This window comes from Podarcis melisellensis (genome assembly GCF_964234715.1).
Source record: "Podarcis melisellensis genome assembly, chromosome: 9".
Lineage (NCBI taxonomy): Eukaryota > Metazoa > Chordata > Lepidosauria > Squamata > Lacertidae > Podarcis > Podarcis melisellensis.
The window spans coordinates 18,062,725-18,081,928 of NC_138541.1; the positions used below are offsets into that span (position 1 = coordinate 18,062,725).

At 38.9% G+C, this 19,204-nt stretch overlaps 1 protein-coding gene across 3 annotated transcripts in view; it reads left to right on the top strand.

Annotated features, from left to right (window-relative positions):
* The window catches only part of SMARCAD1 (SNF2 related chromatin remodeling ATPase with DExD box 1), a 44,886-nt gene extending 27,295 nt beyond the window's left edge, over nt 1-17,591 (top strand). For all 3 annotated transcript variants that reach the window (XM_081924855.1, XM_081924854.1, XM_081924856.1), the window contains 15 exons: nt 5,683-5,885; nt 6,398-6,488; nt 7,703-7,802; nt 8,546-8,605; nt 8,781-8,856; nt 10,542-10,677; nt 10,972-11,109; nt 11,413-11,508; nt 11,691-11,808; nt 11,949-12,070; nt 13,421-13,609; nt 14,623-14,741; nt 15,379-15,561; nt 15,930-16,039; nt 17,046-17,591. In XM_081924855.1, the coding sequence (XP_081780981.1) occupies nt 5,683-5,885; nt 6,398-6,488; nt 7,703-7,802; nt 8,546-8,605; nt 8,781-8,856; nt 10,542-10,677; nt 10,972-11,109; nt 11,413-11,508; nt 11,691-11,808; nt 11,949-12,070; nt 13,421-13,609; nt 14,623-14,741; nt 15,379-15,561; nt 15,930-16,039; nt 17,046-17,107 (1,803 nt within the window). In that variant the 3' untranslated portion in view covers nt 17,108-17,591. The remainder of the gene's footprint in view (nt 1-5,682; nt 5,886-6,397; nt 6,489-7,702; nt 7,803-8,545; nt 8,606-8,780; nt 8,857-10,541; nt 10,678-10,971; nt 11,110-11,412; nt 11,509-11,690; nt 11,809-11,948; nt 12,071-13,420; nt 13,610-14,622; nt 14,742-15,378; nt 15,562-15,929; nt 16,040-17,045) is intronic.
* Nucleotides 17,592-19,204: the final 1,613 nt, after the last annotated feature.

Consider the following 19,204-nt stretch of genomic DNA (forward strand, 5'->3'; position numbering starts at 1 on the left):
CTGTTCTGAAACATGTCGAGCTTCGCCGAGACAGATTCTTTGCAAAAGTAATTGCTAAAGGGCTGCCATCCTCCGAAATAGTTCCATACAATTAAGCTGTGTGGGCCTGTTTGTATTAAACAATCCCTTTCATAAGAGCTCTTTGTCAGCACCCGGAGAGCTGCATAGTTGCTGTAACTACATGCCCACAGTTTTAATAAAAGGCAGCAAATTGGAGATCTTGAAAGTTTGAAGGAATAGTTTTTAAATGTGCTTAAGGCCGACTCTGCAGAGCAGGCCAAACGTTTTTGCTACTAAGTAGTAATGCTTTCTTGAAACATGTTTAATTCTAGCTTTATTTTGCTGAATGCAAAAGGTAACCAAACAGTTTTAGTCTACATCCAAAAGGCACATGTTAGAAGTATTTAATTTTATTTTAGTGTTTCCATATTTAGTCCATGTTTTTAAAATTTGCATGCTTCCTTCATAGTCTGAAATACATTAATTCATGGAAACTGTAAATTTAGATTAGGCTTCTTTAATCTGTGTGTAAAATCATGAAGTTAATTAGTGGGAAATGTGCCTAATTAGTGGCAAAGTCATTATTTACTGTATTTTTCCGGGTATAAGACTAGGGTTTTTTTACCAAAAAAGTAGGTTTGAAATTGGGGCTCATCTTATCCACGGGTAGTGCTGAGGGGTATTTTCCTAATTTAGAGTCCCCAAAAATAGGGAGTGTCTTATACATGGGTCTGTTTTATACATGGAAAAATATGGTAAATATGTTGGGTTATATCCAAATTTCCTTTCCTCCAACAGAAGGGGTTCTCTCCTGAGGAAGAACACCTTTGTGTGCAGGTCATTTGCCTGCTTATACTCATATATAAAGAAGACGTGTCTAAAATTTGTGAAAGGGTATTAGTGCTTATTACAGAGTAGTGGGGACCTCATCTGAACTATTTATAATTATGTGTAGCTTATTTCACTCTTCCGGGGGAGGGGGGGAGAAAGCATGAAGTCTGAGAAACTAGTGAGTATATTGTTACTCTCCCCCCCAAAAAACACCTAATAGAAAATGTGAAACTTTTTCTGTTAGACAATATGCATGCAAGATCCAGTTCTCCGTAACAGTCCGGTTAAAATGAAATGAGTATACAGAGACCTTAGTTCTGCAGATCTCATTGGGAAGAATAGAACTTGGCTAAATTGAGGGCTTGATTCAAAGACTTCAGAGACATACACAAGCCTTGGGAAGTATTGAGCTCAAGCTACCTATAGGTTGGGGTGCTGCAGCTTGGCAGTAGATGCATTGCATGCAGAAGGTCCCCAAGCTGAATTATCTTACATCTTCAGTTGAATAATAATAATAATAAGAGAGAAACCTTGGAAGAACCAGTGGCATTCAGAAAGGGCAACAGATCTGTGCAGGGGGCAGGTGGGTGGAGGCAGCCAGGTACATTTGCCCCAGAACTCAGAGGGCTAAGCTGGCAAGGGGGACCGCCAGGGACTAGCTGCCTTTTTTGTTTTGTTTATAACATTACTCTAATTAAGACTGCTGCCCTGGGCCTCCGACAACCTCTGCACTTAACTATAGACATATGAAACTGACCTAAACCAAGTCGGATCATCTTGTCCAGTACTGCCCCAGAGGCCCCTGCTGAGGTTTTCTAGGTCTTTTGGTAGTGAGACTTTAAAATGCTGAATTGTATCCAGATTGCAGTTGTACTTATCAAATAGACAAACCTGAGCAGCTTTTGCATAAACTGCTTATCATATTGTTCATGAGGCTCAAGTTGGAAAACAGCTGAAGGTTCTTCTTGTTGTAACTTGGAAACAGATGTTAACAATCTGACATGAAACAAAATGGGTGGTTTTTATAGCAGATGGTTTCACTTGAGGTGCATTATTTAAAGATTATAAGTTTTATCTTTATGCCAACCTGAGCTTTAGGCGTCTAGAATAATTAATAGAATTTTTAATCTCCTGTTTAAAATAACTTTGTGGGGTTTTTTTAAACAAACAAACAAACAAACAAACACGCTTTTCTACTCCTGGTGGTTCAGTGTTGTTTAAATTTCAAAGTATTCTGTTGATGTTTAAACTTACTTTCAAAAAGACTTCACCACAACAGCCAAATCAAGCTACCGTGAATGTACAGAAATGCACTTTTCAAACGAGGTGTTCCTTTCTAATGGAAATTAGTGGCAAATAGATTAGTCAGAAATTTAAGACTTCTGCACTGTTTGCTTGCTTGCTTGCTTGCTGGGAGTTCTTGATAGGTATCACTCTTTTAATAGTCTTCTCTCATCTGGCTCAATCTATCTCATTTTATTTATTTTTATAAGAAAACTTTTAGCCACCCTTCATCATGCATGCTGGGGTGGGTTACAGTACAGTAAAACAGCTGTACAAGTAAAGCAAATTCAACACAGCTTCCAAAGACACCAAAATACTGGGTTTTATATAATAAAGCCATCCTCCTAGTACAGGGGTTTCTCCCCACATGTCCCCATACCTCCCCTTGCATATCTACTTGTGGTGATTGAAGAAAACCACAGAACAAATGTGAGGGGGAGTGAGGGAGAGAGAAGAAGTACAAATGAGGCAACTTCTTTGGATACAACCCAACGAATCACAATTTCGATGCCTTACTTGCAGCTGTAACACCCCCCCCCCCCCAAAAAATGTATTTGTCCTAATGGTGGAGCAATGAGAAGGGCCTCCCATGATATGATACGATACGATAATCTTTATTGTCATTGTCCCATACAGGACAACGAAATTGAAAAAATCTACTTCAGACATTCAAAAACCAACAAGCCTGCTATCCCAGCCTGGTTAACCCCCTAGAATCTCTGATACCCCATAATTAAATACAGCATTTTGTGTCGGCTATAAATAATTCGTCCTAACAAACCCTGACTCCTCTCCATGGAGCACTCAGTCACAGTGTCTGCATGTGCCACCATCTTGCATACTTCTTACATCTTGCATGAAGAGTACCTGTGGGCCAGGCTTCCTCAGATTTGGCCCTCCAGATGTTTTTGAGACTACAGTTCCCATCATCCCTTGCCACTGGTCCTTCTAGCTGGGGGTGATGGGAGTTGTAGGCCAAAAACATCTGGAAGGCCGAGTTTGAGGAAGCCTGTTGTAGGCTAATGCAGAGAGAGTTGGTCATTCAAGGATTTGGGTGTTCTACCACCTCATTCTGCCACAAGTGTAGACTATGCCATGCTTTTTTAGTACAAAGGAAACAGAGGAGTTCCTTTTTAGCTCATGTTGATTTTTCAGAATGCTTTGAATGGGCTTTATAAGCAAGCCATGGTTGTGAAGCAATCCTCGCAAAGCAAAATAAAACAAAAATACCTTTTCATTTTACACATTATGCATGAGATTAAGATGCTGTATTGTACTCATTTGCAATAGTGAGCCCGACAAAAGGCTATTATAGCTTTGGGATTAGGAAAATATTAGCTTGTTTTTCATTCTGTTCCTCATATCCTTAAATTACTTCCCTGTTTAAACAAGTATGGAGGGTGTTTCTCTGCTGCTAGAGGCAGTCTTAGAACTGTAGCCAGATCTGTGACAAGTATTGTCCATGTTGATTATCTTGACACTGAAAGGGCCTCCCTCATGCAAGGGAGATGCAGGAACATGAAGGCCATAACTACTCATGTCTGTCTTATGCCACAACAACCCACATTGCAAACTGGTGGCACAGCCTTCAGCAGATCAGAGAGGCCATCTACAAATACTTGGAAGGCTTGAGTCAAAGACTAAACTTCTTGGATGCAGCATTGAATAGCGTTAACTTTTTGTTGCTTCTGCATCACACTGTTGACTCATATCAAGTTTGTGGTCTACTAAGACCTTTCGTTCCTTTTCACATGTTGTTGTTGTTGTTTAGTCGTTTAGTCGTGTCCGACTCTTCGTGACCCCATGGACCAGAGCACGCCAGGCACTCCTGTCTTCCACTACCTCCCGCAGTTTGGTCAGACATGTGTTTTCACATGTACTACTGGCAAACCCAGTTCCCCGTATATTATTTGTTCAGCTGGTTCTTCCTGCCTAAGTGTAGAACCATACATTTTTCCCTATTGAAATTCATTCTGGTAATTTGGGCCCAGTCCTCCAATCTGTTAAAGTAATCTTGAATCCTTATTCTGTCTTCTGTGGCTTTAGCTACCCCTCCCAGATTGGTATCGGCTACAAATTAAATGAGCATCCCCTCAGTTCCTTCAGCCAAATCATTTATATGGACGTTGAAGAACAACAGAACCCTGCAGTACTCCACTTGTCACTTTTTTCCAGGATCATGAGGAACCATAAGTGAACTCTTTGGGTTTAGTCAGTCAACTAGCTACAAATCCACCTAACAGTTACCTCACCCAGCCCACATTTTACCAGCTTCTCCACAAAAGCAGGATTTTGTCAAAAGCCTCACTGAAATCAAGATACACTAGAAAGAACAGAAGCTGATTTGTTTAAAGTATCTAATGCTATATTTCAAAAATATATGAGTAGGTGCAAAAATTATACCCTGTTATACTTTCAGTAGCACATTAATTCTTTTTCTTGTAATTGAGAGAGATTGTTTTGAAGGTTTTTTTGTGTGGATAAAGATCCTTCATCTCTCATTTGGAGTTCAGCCAGGCACAATAAATAAAAGCATACACACTTTTTTTAGAAGTATGGTACAGCAATTTCAATGTAGTCCATCTTTCTTTAGCTCTGTGTTGCCCTCTGCTGTTGAAACATGGATTTTCAGTTTTCTTACAGTGTTCTAAACGTGATCACTAAAAATGATATTGGTGTCGAAAAATTGAGTGGGTTGGAGCCTTTCCATGAACAGAAGATAACTCTGAAACAATGGATGCACCTGCAAGAGAAAGGGGGGGAGGAGGCAACGTTTTCTCTTGCAGCCCCTCAATAGCTACACTGTCCTGGAACAGCTTTTTAAGGAGCTGCAGAAATAGAGAAAGAGAAGGACTCCTAGTCCTTCCTCTGACAGAAGTGGCCTGTGTGTGGAACTGGATCAATGCAACCCCATATTTTTGTGCTTCTTGATGTGAGATAGCTCACCCTAAAAATGCATGAACAAATTTCTGATTATATACACAATGAATGGGATTCAACTAAGTTTTACTTGGATTGTACCCATTGAAATTAAGTTACGAGGTCCCCTAATTTAAGTGGTTCTACTCTGAGTAAAACTTAGTTGAATACCACCCATTCATATTTTGTGTGGGCAAGAAAATGGAGATAACATACTATTCCAGTTTTGGTTTTTTAATGAAGGCAAAGGCGATCTGACAATCACCCAAAAACCACCCTTCTAACCTCAACGTTGCCTGTTTTTCCTTTGTCTCAATCTCAAGCATTTTTAAGCTGGCAGCTGGGTTTTCCATCTTCACATTGCCTTTTCCTACTGAGAAGGAACTCTTTCAATGTAGGAGGGTTGCTGGGACAAAATATCAAAGTAATAAAAATGTGTTCACTGATAAGTAAATCTTTATAAGCTTTAGATGTATGCCTACCATTGCAATTTTAATTAATGAATATCATGGTATTTTGGAAGAATAATTGAGTAATTTGGGGCACTAAACTACATTTGAGTTTCTTCCGGCTCAGTTTGATTTTGCTGTCTTTATGTTGAAGTAATGCCTTGCTCTCTGCACCCCCCCCCCCAATGATCTCTCATAGTTCACAAAAATGTGCAAGACCAATGGGTTGTCAGAAGATATTATATGGAACTGCAAAATATTACTAAGAGAGAGAGCCGTCGTGTTACAGCTAATGAACAAATGTGAAGAGATCTCAAATAAACTGACCAAACAAGTGACGAGGATCACTGGAGATAGTGGTAGCGGATGGAACATTGATCAGCCTTCCATTCTGAATTCAAGGTTGGTAGGATTGCTCTTAAGTGAATGTTACATAAGTACCATAAAAGAAAGGTGTATGTAATAGTTGCTAGAAGTTTGGGTTCCAAATCCTCGAAGTCTAGATGAGGAGACTGGTTTTGAAAAATGGCCAGCATCATGTTGCCCTATCCATATGAAGCAAAACCAGTACTCTCATTCTCTCTCCTTGTGAAAATTGCATGTTTTGGAATAGCTAGTCCAGAGGTCCCCAACCTTTTGGCAAGTATCTTTGGTAATCAAAACTGTCATGAGCACCACTAAATAGCTATTTCACAGAAGAAGAAAACTAGTGATGCTTAGAACCCCTCCCTAATGAGCAGAACACACATTCACATCCCAAATGAAAGACAGACAAAAAAACAAGCCACCCAAATAACATAAAAGCTCCAAATACCTTATTTTAAAAAGTACTGTACTACATTTCTGGTAAACATCAGGTCATTAGGTTTGAGTTTCCATGAGTGTTAATGGTGCATTTTCTTCTTTATTATCAGCATGGAGCTTAAGCCTTATCAGAAGATTGGTTTAAATTGGCTAGCACTTTTGCACAAGCATTCGCTAAATGGCATATTAGCTGACGAAATGGTAAGTTGACATTATTATCACTTCAACTAGTCATTAAATTTATAACTGCATGGCCAGTGTTAGCAAATTATCTGAGGCTGGCCTTAGCTAACTAGGAAGACTGATCTAATAGAATAGGAAATGGTAAGGTTTGCTTCTGCTACTCAGTAGCGAAGTGTTTAGTAGGAGAAACTAGCTTGTGGCCTGTTACACAGTTTTCCAATAGTTTTAATAGCTGAGCCGTTACAAATGAATCAGGATGTGTTGACAGTAGCAATCATACATGCACATGGTTGGCCATCGGAGAGAAAGATCTTCATGCTGTTCTAGAAGGAAAATGAAAGAAATTCTTTGCTGCCCCAAAATGATTTTTAAGTTTTCATTGTCTCTTGGGCAGAGGGATGTTCAGTGGGTGGTAATATTGTTATGTGCTACTAGCAAGAAGGGAGTGAGTGATTTTAACGTTTCTGAGACTTGCCAGGGGTTACAGACTATGTCCATTCCCCTCCCTCCTTGAGTCCTTGTGACAGGTGGAGCCTTTCGCCAATGATCAACTACTTGAGCTTGAAGTCATGGGTGCTTTAGCTGAGATTCCTGCATTGTAGGAGGTTGGACTAGATAACCCTTGTGGTCCCTTGCAACTCTACAGTTCTGTGATTCTATGAAGTATAGTCCCAGGGTCTGAGCCAGAGAACCTTGAGTGGCAGAGATAGATGTTGGGGGGAGCGGCTCAAATGGTACCTTGTGCTTCACCAGGAGGAACAGGGGTCTCCATAGGACTCCTCAAGTTAGATCCCAGGAGAATACTGGGCAACCTTTGCCTCATTGGCTAGTGATATTCCATTCCTAAGAGGAAGGCCTGTGAAGGGACAAGGTTGGTTGCTGGGGGTTGGAATAGATGACCCTCTTCCAGCTCTACAATTCTATTATTCTAAGGTCAAGGGGTGTATGCTAATTGTACCTGCTTATGTACTCAAACCACTTGCTGGCTCCTATGTGATGGATAATGTGGAGACCAGAGGTTTTGACCTGCCTCTGTCAGCCAAACCTGGTTACGCGGTTCTTAAAGAGTAGGGTTTAACAACATAATATTTTTCAATACAAACCTCCATGTTCCAGTTTTAAAACCCAAAACTAGCTTGAGAAATATTATGGGCTAACATTTCATTGTTTAACTTTATCAGTACTGTAAAGGCAATAGTATTTTATTTTAAATTATCTCAACTTTTACACAGGGTTTAGGAAAAACCATTCAAGCAATTGCATTTCTGGCATATCTTTACGAAGTGGGTGATGTAGGTCCACATTTGATTGTAGTGCCTGCGTCAACAATAGGTAAGTAAGGAATTTATTTTCTTATTTTTTAAGGCTCCAATTATAAACAGGCTTTGTGGGATTAAAAATCAATAGCAGCATACTTCAAGTAAACATGTATATATTGCATTACTATATCTATGTGCATATATTACTTTTTCTTCAAGGAAGCTCAGGGCAGCACACAATAGTGCTTCCCCAACTAAACTCTCAGGCCTGGTGGAACGCTCTGCCTCATGAGACCAGGGCCCTGCAGGATCTGATTTCTTTCCGCAGGGCCTGTAAGACCGAGTTGTTCCGCCTGGCCTTTGGCTTGGAGCCAATTTGATTCCCTCCCTCTCTTTTTTTCCCTTTCTTTTCCTTCTCCTCCTGCGATGAGGCTACATTTTAATATTTTAATGTTCCATTATTTTAATGTTGTATTTTATTTTTGTTTTTAAGTTGTAATCATTCATCTTGTTTTTATTATTGCTTGTAAGCCGCTCTGGGGAGGGCGGGGTATAAATAAAAAATTATTATTATTATTATTATTATTAGATACGTTGGGATGAGAGATAATGACACTGGATGAGTTTCAGAGCTTAGTGGGGTTTTGAACTGAGGTTTTCTTCAATGAAGTCCACTCTTTTGGCTGTACAACAGCAGTTGTAATCCACACAGTATTTTCGACTTGTAGTTTAGTAAAACAAAAGTGGGACTAACATTAATCTGTATGTACACATAGCATACTTCTGTAATTATTTAATTCATTTTTTAAAAAACAGATAACTGGATAAGAGAAGTGAACCTGTGGTGTCCTGAACTCCAAGTTTTATTTTATTATGGTAAGAAATTATATTCTTTTAGAATAAAACATTTGTAGCTAAAATTAAGACAATACGACTTTTTACATGTGGGTATCAAAACTCCCTAAACAACATTGTGAATTGCAGGGAAGTTTGAAGCTTTATAAAGCAATTCTCTAGAACTGGGGAAAAATGAAGTCTTATTTCTGTCTAGGCTCGCAAGAAGACAGGAGGCATCTCAGAATGGATATCCATAATAAAGTTGCAGATTTCAATGTCATTGTGACAACGTAAGTACAAGGACTGCGTGAAATTTAGCCACTTGCTGTTTCCTAATCAGGCACTTCTTTCAAATTATCCCTCATGCTGTTCATTTTAAATCTGCTAAGTCAGTACCAAACATACCTATGCAGAAACCAGGCTGGGGCTTTACAGATGGGAGTAAGCTGGATTCTCGTTGCCTAGGATCACATGGAACATTTTTTTTACTCCGGTGGTATCCCCACAGGCACCCCTTCCCCTTCTTCAGTACAGGCAGCTTTCCACTTGCACAGGGGTTGTGCTCCTGGCTGCCACACACATCAGCGGGACACATGTAAGTCCACCCTGTTCTGCCCCTTTGCAGCACTGAAAATGGGGTGGGAGGGTGCTGATTGGTTGCAAGTGGCTTGGTGCCTGTATAACAAAACGTTTATTGTTTGCTCCTTTGGAAAAAAGAAAAAGAAACATTACATTGAGGGAAATCGTTACAGCGAAAAGACCTCTGTTCTCATGGCACTCTGTGCTCCAACCCCTCCCTACTCACAAGGGTCCCAGAAGGGCTTATATTGCGAGTTACTTGGCTATGTACAGAGCATGCAGAGATCGTATTTCCCTCCAGGAATATGTGCTATATAAAACATATTTCTTCATACACAAGTCATTGCTCATAATGTTAGGTATTTTCTAGGACTGAGTAAAAAGTCATTATAGGATTTGGCATTGGGGGAAATCAGGAAGACGGTATTTTGGCAACATCAGTCTTTTTAACCACATTGTATATAGTAAGTGCATGCAGAGGTGTTGTCTGTAATAGTTGAAAATTCATATAAAACAATTAATTGCTGGGTTTAGACTTCCCTCATTTGATCCTAATTTCAGAGTCGTGTGCTGACTATTGAGTGTTACTATAAAACAGTCCTGGCACTCAATACACAATTTACCACTGGGGGGTATCCTCCTATGTGTAGGAAATGAGCTCTGTTCATGTCATGCAAATACTGTTCTATGTTTTGTGCTACAGCATTGCATGAGAAATGAAACAAAAACCGAGGATATTCTTGAAAGCACAAGAAGTGCTGTAGCACTGTGCAAACTCACTTGCCCAAATATTTGCTGAATAGTACCAGCAGTTACTTTTCTTCCACTCACATTTCCTTGGATCTAACACAGGGTTAAGTTGCTGTTGCCTCTAGATTGAGTATAGGGTGGAGGGCATTACAGTGAGAAAACGCAACCCTATGTTATCACAGCAGTGTCTCCTGGCCTTCCTGAATGTCAGAATATACTGTATTTGTAGTTCAATTTTTCCCTTCTGTGTTAAATCAACTTGCATTGGGGAAGGGATGAGAACAATCATGCTAGCTCTGTTACCATCCACCCTCCATGAGTTGGAAGAATAATTTCTGAAGCAAGGCTCCTGCCCTAGTAATGAAGGCTTCTTCCATGATTTAGAAGCCTACCATATTGTGGGACACATACACAAGTAGGAAAGGTCCCCTGCTGAAGAAGTCCCCCCCACCCAGCCAAAATTCGTGGAGGGCAATGGGGGCAGATTTGACACACTAGTCTTGCTTCCCCTCTCCTCACGTGTTGGTTTTACACAGAAGTAGAACACCTGAATGAGATTGTGTGTGTGTGTGTGCGCGTGTGTGTGTGAGAGAGAGAGAAATAAAAAAAAATAGGGATGTATGCTCATAGTTCATTCTCTTGATAGGTATAACTGTGCAATTAGCAGTCCAGAAGACCGCAGTCTGTTTCGTCGGATGAAAATTAATTATGCAATCTTTGATGAAGGTCACATGTTAAAAAACATGGGTTCTGTTCGCTATCAACACCTGATGACAATTAATGTAAGATTTTGATGCCCTTTACTACTCTTGGTACTTTTTTGTAAATGTTGCCTTAGGTTTTTAAGTGTTGTGTCAGTAAAATTGTGTTAAAATGTGCATGAGTTGCATCCTGATTTTTGCTTTACAAAATTAAGCTGTAACGCTAGGCACACCTATCCTGGGTTTATAAGGGTAATGATAAACTGCAGTTAGTTTCAGAGTATTTGTTTGCTCAACAGTAAAATCATTTTGTTGAAATGAATAGATGATCTCATTTTATATTTGCTAATGTCTTTCATTTATTTATGAAAATAGGCAAAAAACCGTTTGCTGTTAACAGGGACACCAGTGCAAAACAACCTTTTAGAACTTATGTCGCTCTTGAATTTTGTCATGCCACGGATGTTCAGTAGTAGCACTAGTGAAATTCGGAGGATGTTCTCTTCTAAAGCAGTAAGTATACTTGAAAAACATTTTTATGACTCGGAATCATGTACATTTTTCATAATGAGCACAGTCTTTGTAACTTATCCTTGCAGACCACCTAAAAAGTCATTATGTAGTCTTCATGCATACCACCATATAATACCCCTGTTTTGTGTTAGTGCAGCTAAAGTAAATGCTTTAGAAATCACAACCATTCACTACAAAACATTCACATTCAGAACATTCCTTTTTATTAAATGGTAAAATTCTTTCTCAGCAAACTTGATTGCATCCGCTGTATGCAACTCAGTATATGTTTTTCCTCTCCAGAAAGCAACCGAGGAACACAGTATATATGAAAAAGAGAGAATTGCACATGCCAAGCAGATAATAAAACCATTCATCCTGAGAAGAGTAAAAGAGGAGGTATGTTTGGTGGTTTGTTTTTGTTTTTTTTAGCCTATACTGGTTGCTTTAGACTAATTTAAATCACCTGAACACAGGTTTCTTTGAACAGGAACAGCCTCCAGCTCAGTATGTGCTGGTTCTAAGTCTAAGTTCAAACGCTTGATAGCCAAATAATTCAAAATGACTTTTTCTCCCACCAGGTCCTCAAACAGCTGCCTCCCAAAAAAGATATTGTTGAACAGTGTGAAATGTCTGAGAAACAGGAAAAGCTATACCAAGATCTGTTCAGCTACTTAAAGAAATCAATTGACAGTCATGGTGCGTTGGTGTTTACATCTTCCTCTGTTCCTTTTATCATATATGAAGCAGAAATACTGAGCTATTCTATTGTTGTGGGTATATTGATAGAAAATATCCACTGGATATATACATATATATCATTTGTTTTCTAACCCTAGAAAAGAATTCAGAAATGGGCAATGTCATGATGCAGCTAAGAAAAATGGCCAATCACCCTCTTCTTCACCGTCAGTATTATACAGCAGAGAAACTTAAAGTGATGTCAAAACTTATGCTCAAGGTAAGGTGTTGGATTTTAATAATCCAGTAGGCTCTTGGTGCATTTTAATTTGGTTATTAACAAATTGGTATTTGCACCAAATAGTTATTGTTCAACTATGTGTCCTGCATTTAGTAAATTATATCATTTAATGTCTCAAACTATCAGTAGGGAATAGAGAAAGCTTCCTACGAAAAACATTGCTGGAATTCTAAATGTGTCACAGATTGAGGGATGAAACAAGACAAAGGGTCCAGTTTTCTGTGATCTGCCCACACTAGAGGAAACAGATGGGAAACTTTAATAATAATTTATCTCTGTAAATGAAATTGAATATGTACCAAAAACATGAAAAGCACAAGTAATAGTTAGATGTCATTCAGCAAAATGCAACCAAATAAAAACCAGTAAGGCCAACCCTTTCTCTCCCCCTCCCCCAAGTTACAAGACTAAATAATTTTGTAGCACCTTAAAAACTGACAAATTTATTGAGCATAAACTTTGATGGACCTCCTTCCCCAGATACAAGAAGTTCTAAACTGTGTGTGTGTGTGTGTAACTAAGGAAGTATGTATAACATTAAACAGTCCAAAGAACAGTAACACTTTGTATGTGTTCATTTTCTCTCCCTTTCTCTTCCCACTCACACCCCAGCAAATATCTCATAAGGACCATTCTTCACTTGAGCAGGTGGATAAGGGAGGAGTGAGGCAGTGCACTGTCCCCCTTTTTCTCCTGTGCCACCACTTCATCGTAGAATACAGTTGTTTCTGACCTTTGTTGTAAACTTACATCCTGCTGTTTGGCTTATGATTGCTCTTGGGAAGCATGGTTTTCAAGGCATGTGTGGTATACATAGCTAACAAGGCAGGACTTGGCCTTGCCATTTCTTGGTTGCATCACATTTGTACAGAAGTTGACATTCCAATCCAATCCCTAATCTGCCAGGTCTGAGAAATAATTCTTCAAGAGCTAATTGTACTCATATGAACCACACTGCAGGTAGTTTTATAACTCTCTGTATGCAAATGTCACAATCTTTTCTCCAGCTCTAGGATTAGTCCCAATTTTCTACTGAAAAGACAATCATAAACGTTTTTACCTTCTGCATAGGCACGGCACACATGTTCCCCCCCCAAAAAAACCCCCCTATATTATCTGAGAGATGAATGGGACAGGGAGGTGATTGTTGCCTATTGTCAGGCATATTCTTTTTGTTTCTAACATGTTATGATTATTGAATGTATCTAAAATTTTCTAACAGCAGTTACACTCAAAAATCCATTAGTAAACTTAGAAAAAAAAACCTGATGAAATATTGGGAATTCCTAAATAGCTTGCTTCATTTTGATTTATGATTATTTGTTTTAGGAGCCTACACACTGTGAAGCAAACCCTGACCTTATATTTGAAGATATGTCTGTGATGACAGATTATGAATTGCATTTGCTTTGTAAACAGTATGCAAATATTAATGACTTCAAGCTTGAAATGGATCTAATTTTGGATTCGGGAAAATTCAAAACACTAGAGCGCATTTTGTCTGAATTCAAAGAAAAGGTTTGTTCTAAAAGTATATTTTGGACATCCTAGAACATAAACACATCTTACTCATAAACGTGCTGGTATCAGTTGTGCTGTGTTTTAATGTCACTAAATCCTGTAGAAAGCTGTTTGAGTGTTAGGCTTGGATGTTGGAAGACTTACCTCAAATTCCTGGCAATATGAGTTTGGATGGGAGCCAGAAATAACCCTAGTCAGAGTTCAGAAGTCAGCAGATTCGTTCCCGTCCATCTCTCCACCAACACCTTGGCTTGTAATTAACCCTGGTTAAAGTTCTTGCCTGCTCCCCAATTTAACCCTTGCTTGTATCTGCATAGGGTGGCCTTCTCCAACCTGGTGCCCACTAGATGTCATGGAACTTTTAACTTGCATTATCCCTGATGATTGACCATGCTGACTGGGGCTGTTGGGGGTTGTAGGCCAAAACATCTGGAGGACCCCAGGTGGGGGAAGCCAGCAGGGACTCAGGTTTTCATCCTTCACCCTAAATTGGCACTCCATTGTCCTTGAAGAGTAGGAAGCATACCTATGTAACAAAAATGGACTCAGATATTGTTCAAATATTTGTTGGAATTTGTTGGCTGTTGAGTACTCAGTCAAACAAGAAACATAAAGGCTTGTTTTTAAAACACCTGAACTTTCCCGTCTTGAGATCTAAAATACACATTGAACTGCTGAAACTTGGTACTTCAGATCACAACGCATTGTTGTGCTATGTAAGCCAGGGTAAAGTAATTGAATCCTGGGGCATTTTCTCTCTATTCCCGTGTTTCATTGCGAATATACTGGTTGCTCCAAGTACAGCACTTGTAAGTTTGCAGCCCGTAAAAAGGCCAGCATCCTGTTTATCTCCTGATTGTTCCGTAGTGTTGAAGAGAATTTGAATCTTACACAAGGTGGCTTTTGTTCAAGTGCCTGAACTCTGAGGATATGTAGAAAACAATATTTACAATATTTCAGGTGCATACATGGTTTTTTTTTAAAAAAAATACTGCTCTTCCTTCCTTTAGGGTGACAGAGTTGTCCTCTTCAGCCAATTTACTATGATGCTAGACATCCTAGAGGTTCTTCTGAAACATAAGCAGCACCGATACCTTAGGCTGGATGGAAAGACACAAATTTCAGACAGGTAGGTGAAACTTCCATAAGAACACAAGGAAGCATTATCGGGTCCAACTAATAGTCATTTCTGCCTCTATTCGAGCTTGACTCTGGGAAGTACAGGGGATTAGAGATCTATAAAACACCTCAAGTTAATGAAAAACTCTTGAAGCAAGATGGTTAAAAATTATTCCCTTCGTATAATGCATAGAATGAAAGGAACTGGAAATAATTGCTATAAAGCCTAAAACAAAGATAATAATTACACAGTGCACAGTTGATTGAGCTAACGGTAGACATGCTGTCTGGAAATCATAATATAAATGACTAATGAGCGCTGAAGCATGGAGCCTATACATGGCTGAATTCTCTGTACCCCGACTAGCAATTGACAGAGCAATGTTTATTCAGAATGAAGTCCCACTGTGTTCCTGCAGAGTTCACACTCTGGTTAGTGTACATGGAATTACAGTCTGAATGTCTGAACTGATTCCATCGAAACGTATTGCGTGAAAGAAATATCCATAGGGTATGATCTAAAATGGTTTGCTTGCGAACATGCTTGACTTGAGCATACCTATGTGTGTCAGCTCAAATAGTTGAAGGCAAAACAACAATAGGCTTGTATACTGATGACTGCTTTGCTTTCTCTCTCTTTTTGGTAGGATACATCTGATAGATGAGTTCAATTCAGATATGGGTATATTTATCTTTTTGCTCTCCACAAAAGCCGGTGGTCTAGGGATTAATCTGACCTCAGCCAATGTGGTCATCCTCCATGACATTGACTGTAATCCTTACAATGACAAGCAGGCGGAAGACCGATGCCATAGAGTAGGACAAACTAGGTAAGTTTTAGTTTATGAGTAGAAACTTTAGTTGCAAGCAAAATAAATTATCCACGACATACTGCATCAAGTATTCTAAATCTTTAGAAGAGATTTTTTGTGTGTAGAGGTGTAAGCAAGCTGGTATAACTGGTATATTGTTGGATAAAACTTGAATTCATTTCCCATTAATTTTATATTGGAATATTATTTTTTCACAGAGGTGTACATGATGAGAGACTTACAGTCTTCATTAAAAATAATTAAAGTGCAAGCACTGTTGTTTTCTGTAGAACTGCTGGAAATTTAAATGGAAATAAAACACTCATGACAAAATCGGGATTTACAGAATTGTATGAACAAACATGTTCTTTTTATTTTATTTTAAGAGAAGTGAAAGTGATACGGCTCATAAGTAAAGGGACTATAGAGGAATCCATGCTGAGAATTAGTCAGCAGAAATTAAAGCTAGAACAAGACATGACAGCAGCAGATGCAGGTAAGCTCTTGCAGCACCATTTTGAATATGCTAAGTAGAAGCAGCTCTGGGCCCCAAACTGTGAGAGAGATCAAAGAAATACAATATTTAGGCTCATTGTTCCAGGAGACCAATGGGGAAGAGAAATGAATAATTTATGGGCAGTTTAAGTTGTGACTTTTTGGGTTAAGGTGTTAAAAAGTAATGCAAGAAAGCAGAATGTGCAGTTAAAGCAATATTTAATTTCACCAAATTGTCAACACATTGCAGCGCTGACAGCTGGTGCAATGGCAGATTCATCATAGTACTTTAAATATAATGGATGTTGGAAAAGATCTCTTATATTTGTTCTGTTCAGACATACTTCTAAAACATTGTTTTGGAATAAGAATTCTAAAGGACAATAATTTAATGGGGAAGGAATTTAATGGGGAAGGAATTTAATGGGAAAACAAGTAGCGTATTGCTGTTTGGACAAATTTGTGAATTCAGTTCCAACGCAACACATTCCTTGCACCTTATTTCCAGAGTAGAAATCTCGTGTTGATTAATGGATATCTGAAGCTTTTCCAAAGGCAGGAGCCTGGGTAGTGTGCTCAGTGTAGCATTTTGAATACTAGCCCACTGCTTTGATGGCTTTCTTAAGCATTATACCAATTTTTTCACATCTAGCTGGATGCTAGATGCTTGCAAGACAAATATTTTACTGTTTCACTTACTATATTGGATCACAGCTTGTGCCAGCATAGTATCAGACTCAGCACAACAGTACAAAACCTAGAGACTTGCATGGTTCGTGTCTCTGATTTTGCAAGTACATATCCAAGCTACTCTTTACATCATTAGTCCTTAGCCATAATGTAACACCCAAATTGATTTGAGGTCACCTTAAGAAGTCAGCAAGGTTGCAGAAGGGGATGGATTATTATTGGTTGCAGGTTTTTTAGCTGTGTAGAACGCTGATTATTTGGTTGCATGAAATGCTTCTTCACAAATACACCTCTGATGCATTCTTTTTATTCTGCAGGAGAAGAAGGGGCCATTCCAGCAGATATAGCAACGCTATTAAAAGCATCATTAGGTCTCTAATAATAATATAAAGAAAAGTGTTGTAGATATCTTTTTAATTTGAGGGGGGAAATTAAAATGTGGTGCTTCAAGAATTTCTTGTTATTAAAAACATTTGTATGGACATTTATAACTTTTTGTAATTTCCTTGTATTACTCATGGTATAGTTTCTTTTCCTCCCCACTCTGCTACTCCGAAGCAAAAAGTAGAGTTGCCACAAAAATGTAGTGCATAAAATGCCACATAAGCTATCTTACCAAGGCAATTTTAAAATGGGATCCTAGTTTGAACTGAACTGCTAATGCTTAAAATTGTTCCATATTTTTGTAATTATTTCTACCTCCAAATATATATATAGAACCTGTCTATTTCACTGGATGTGTGGGGTTTTTTTTACATGTGCCTTATTTGAAATGCCCATATTGTTTGTCTCTCTGCTTGTTTTTATTTGAAGTACTGTAATGTTTTGTATCAAATTGTTCACAAAATAAAAATTGAACCTTGGCTGATGGTGTTTTGGTAAACGGTTTTTTGAAACCCAGAAGGAGTTTCATTTCATCTGGAAACATAATGTCATCATAAGTTTAAGTTCTTCAAATATACTTTTTATTAACTATGGGAGAGTTGTGCTGAGGTTTTCTGGGCAAGGAATTGGGCAAAGAATTTCAATTGCAGTTGGTTTTAGAAAGTAGTGGACAACAGATCTGTTCTCCAGAAACTTTGAAACTAGTGAATCACATTTTGTTTTGATGTCTTGTACAGATTAGTTTGTCTATAGATTATATAATAACATTTACTGACTTTTATTGTTTATACATAATTATATTGTGGATAAAAACTTCCTTGAATTTTGTTGGGAATAAACAAGATTATGATAATTGTGACGTGCTTAAGGTTGCTTTACAAAATACATAAAAAGGGCAGGTTATACCCAGTGGGTTTGCAAGCTGATCTAAATATATGTTGTTACCAGGCTCCTATGTTTTCATTGCATATGTCTCTTCCCAATCTCTTCCTCCTTCCACAGCCCCAATATCTCAGTCACTATTTATTTTCTTTATTTATGATATGTATTATCCCACCTTCAGAACCATATGAGACCTGCATAAGTCCACAAGGCAGCTTACACATAAAAACAGTGTTAGGAATATGAATAATAACTAACAGAACTCCCCATGACACATACCCATCAACAGGAGAAAAATAAGTTGCACAATCAACTCACAAAACTTGTCAGGATGTCAAAACTTGGATAGCAAATATGCTGCCCTTCAGATGTTATTGGACTGTGGCTCCAGCCAACATGGGCAGTTATCAGAAATTATGGGAGTTGTAGTACAATAAGGCAATAGGTTTTCTGCCCTTGTTGTAATCCAACAACATATTGGAGGAGTGGGAGGAGGCAAATTCTGTATAGGAAAGCCTTTTAATTTTTATTATGTTTTTATATACGGTATGTTGGAGGCGGCCCAGAATGGCTGGGGCAACCCAGTCAGATGGGCGGGCGTACAAATAATGTAATTATTATTATTCCCCAAACTCTTGAAAACAAAATTGTGTCTCCCAACCTTTGGGCTTATGTTTGAAAAGGCCCTGATGAATTTCACCAGCCACAATGGGCAGGGTTCAAGAGGGCACAACCCCACAAGCCCCTTGTCCACAACATTGGGCCTCATAAACTAAAATTGACCCCACAGAGTTAAGGAAGACATAGCAATGGACACCTCTGCTTGAATTGGAACCATAGTGGTAGCTCATAAATTGCTCTGAAGTCAAGCAACTTCATCCTGAAAATGATGAAGCAAATTATCTCAGCAGGCTTCTGCTGGATCCAGAGGCACATCTCCACCAACAGGTGAGACCAGATTCCAGTTGACCTGCAAAGGCGTTGCTGGACTGTTAGACTTGCTGGACTGTTGTTGGACTTGAGGACCCATTAGAGGCCATGAAAAAAAGAATTATTCGCTGCCCTTATTGATGCTGTAAACAGTGCTTGTTGGGCCTTGGAAGCAAGTTCTACCTCACCAGTGCTCTAGCTGTCATCCATCTTGTTTCATCACACAGAATTCACTAGAATACCAGAGGGCATTGCGGACTCTACAGCACTGGAGAAGGTC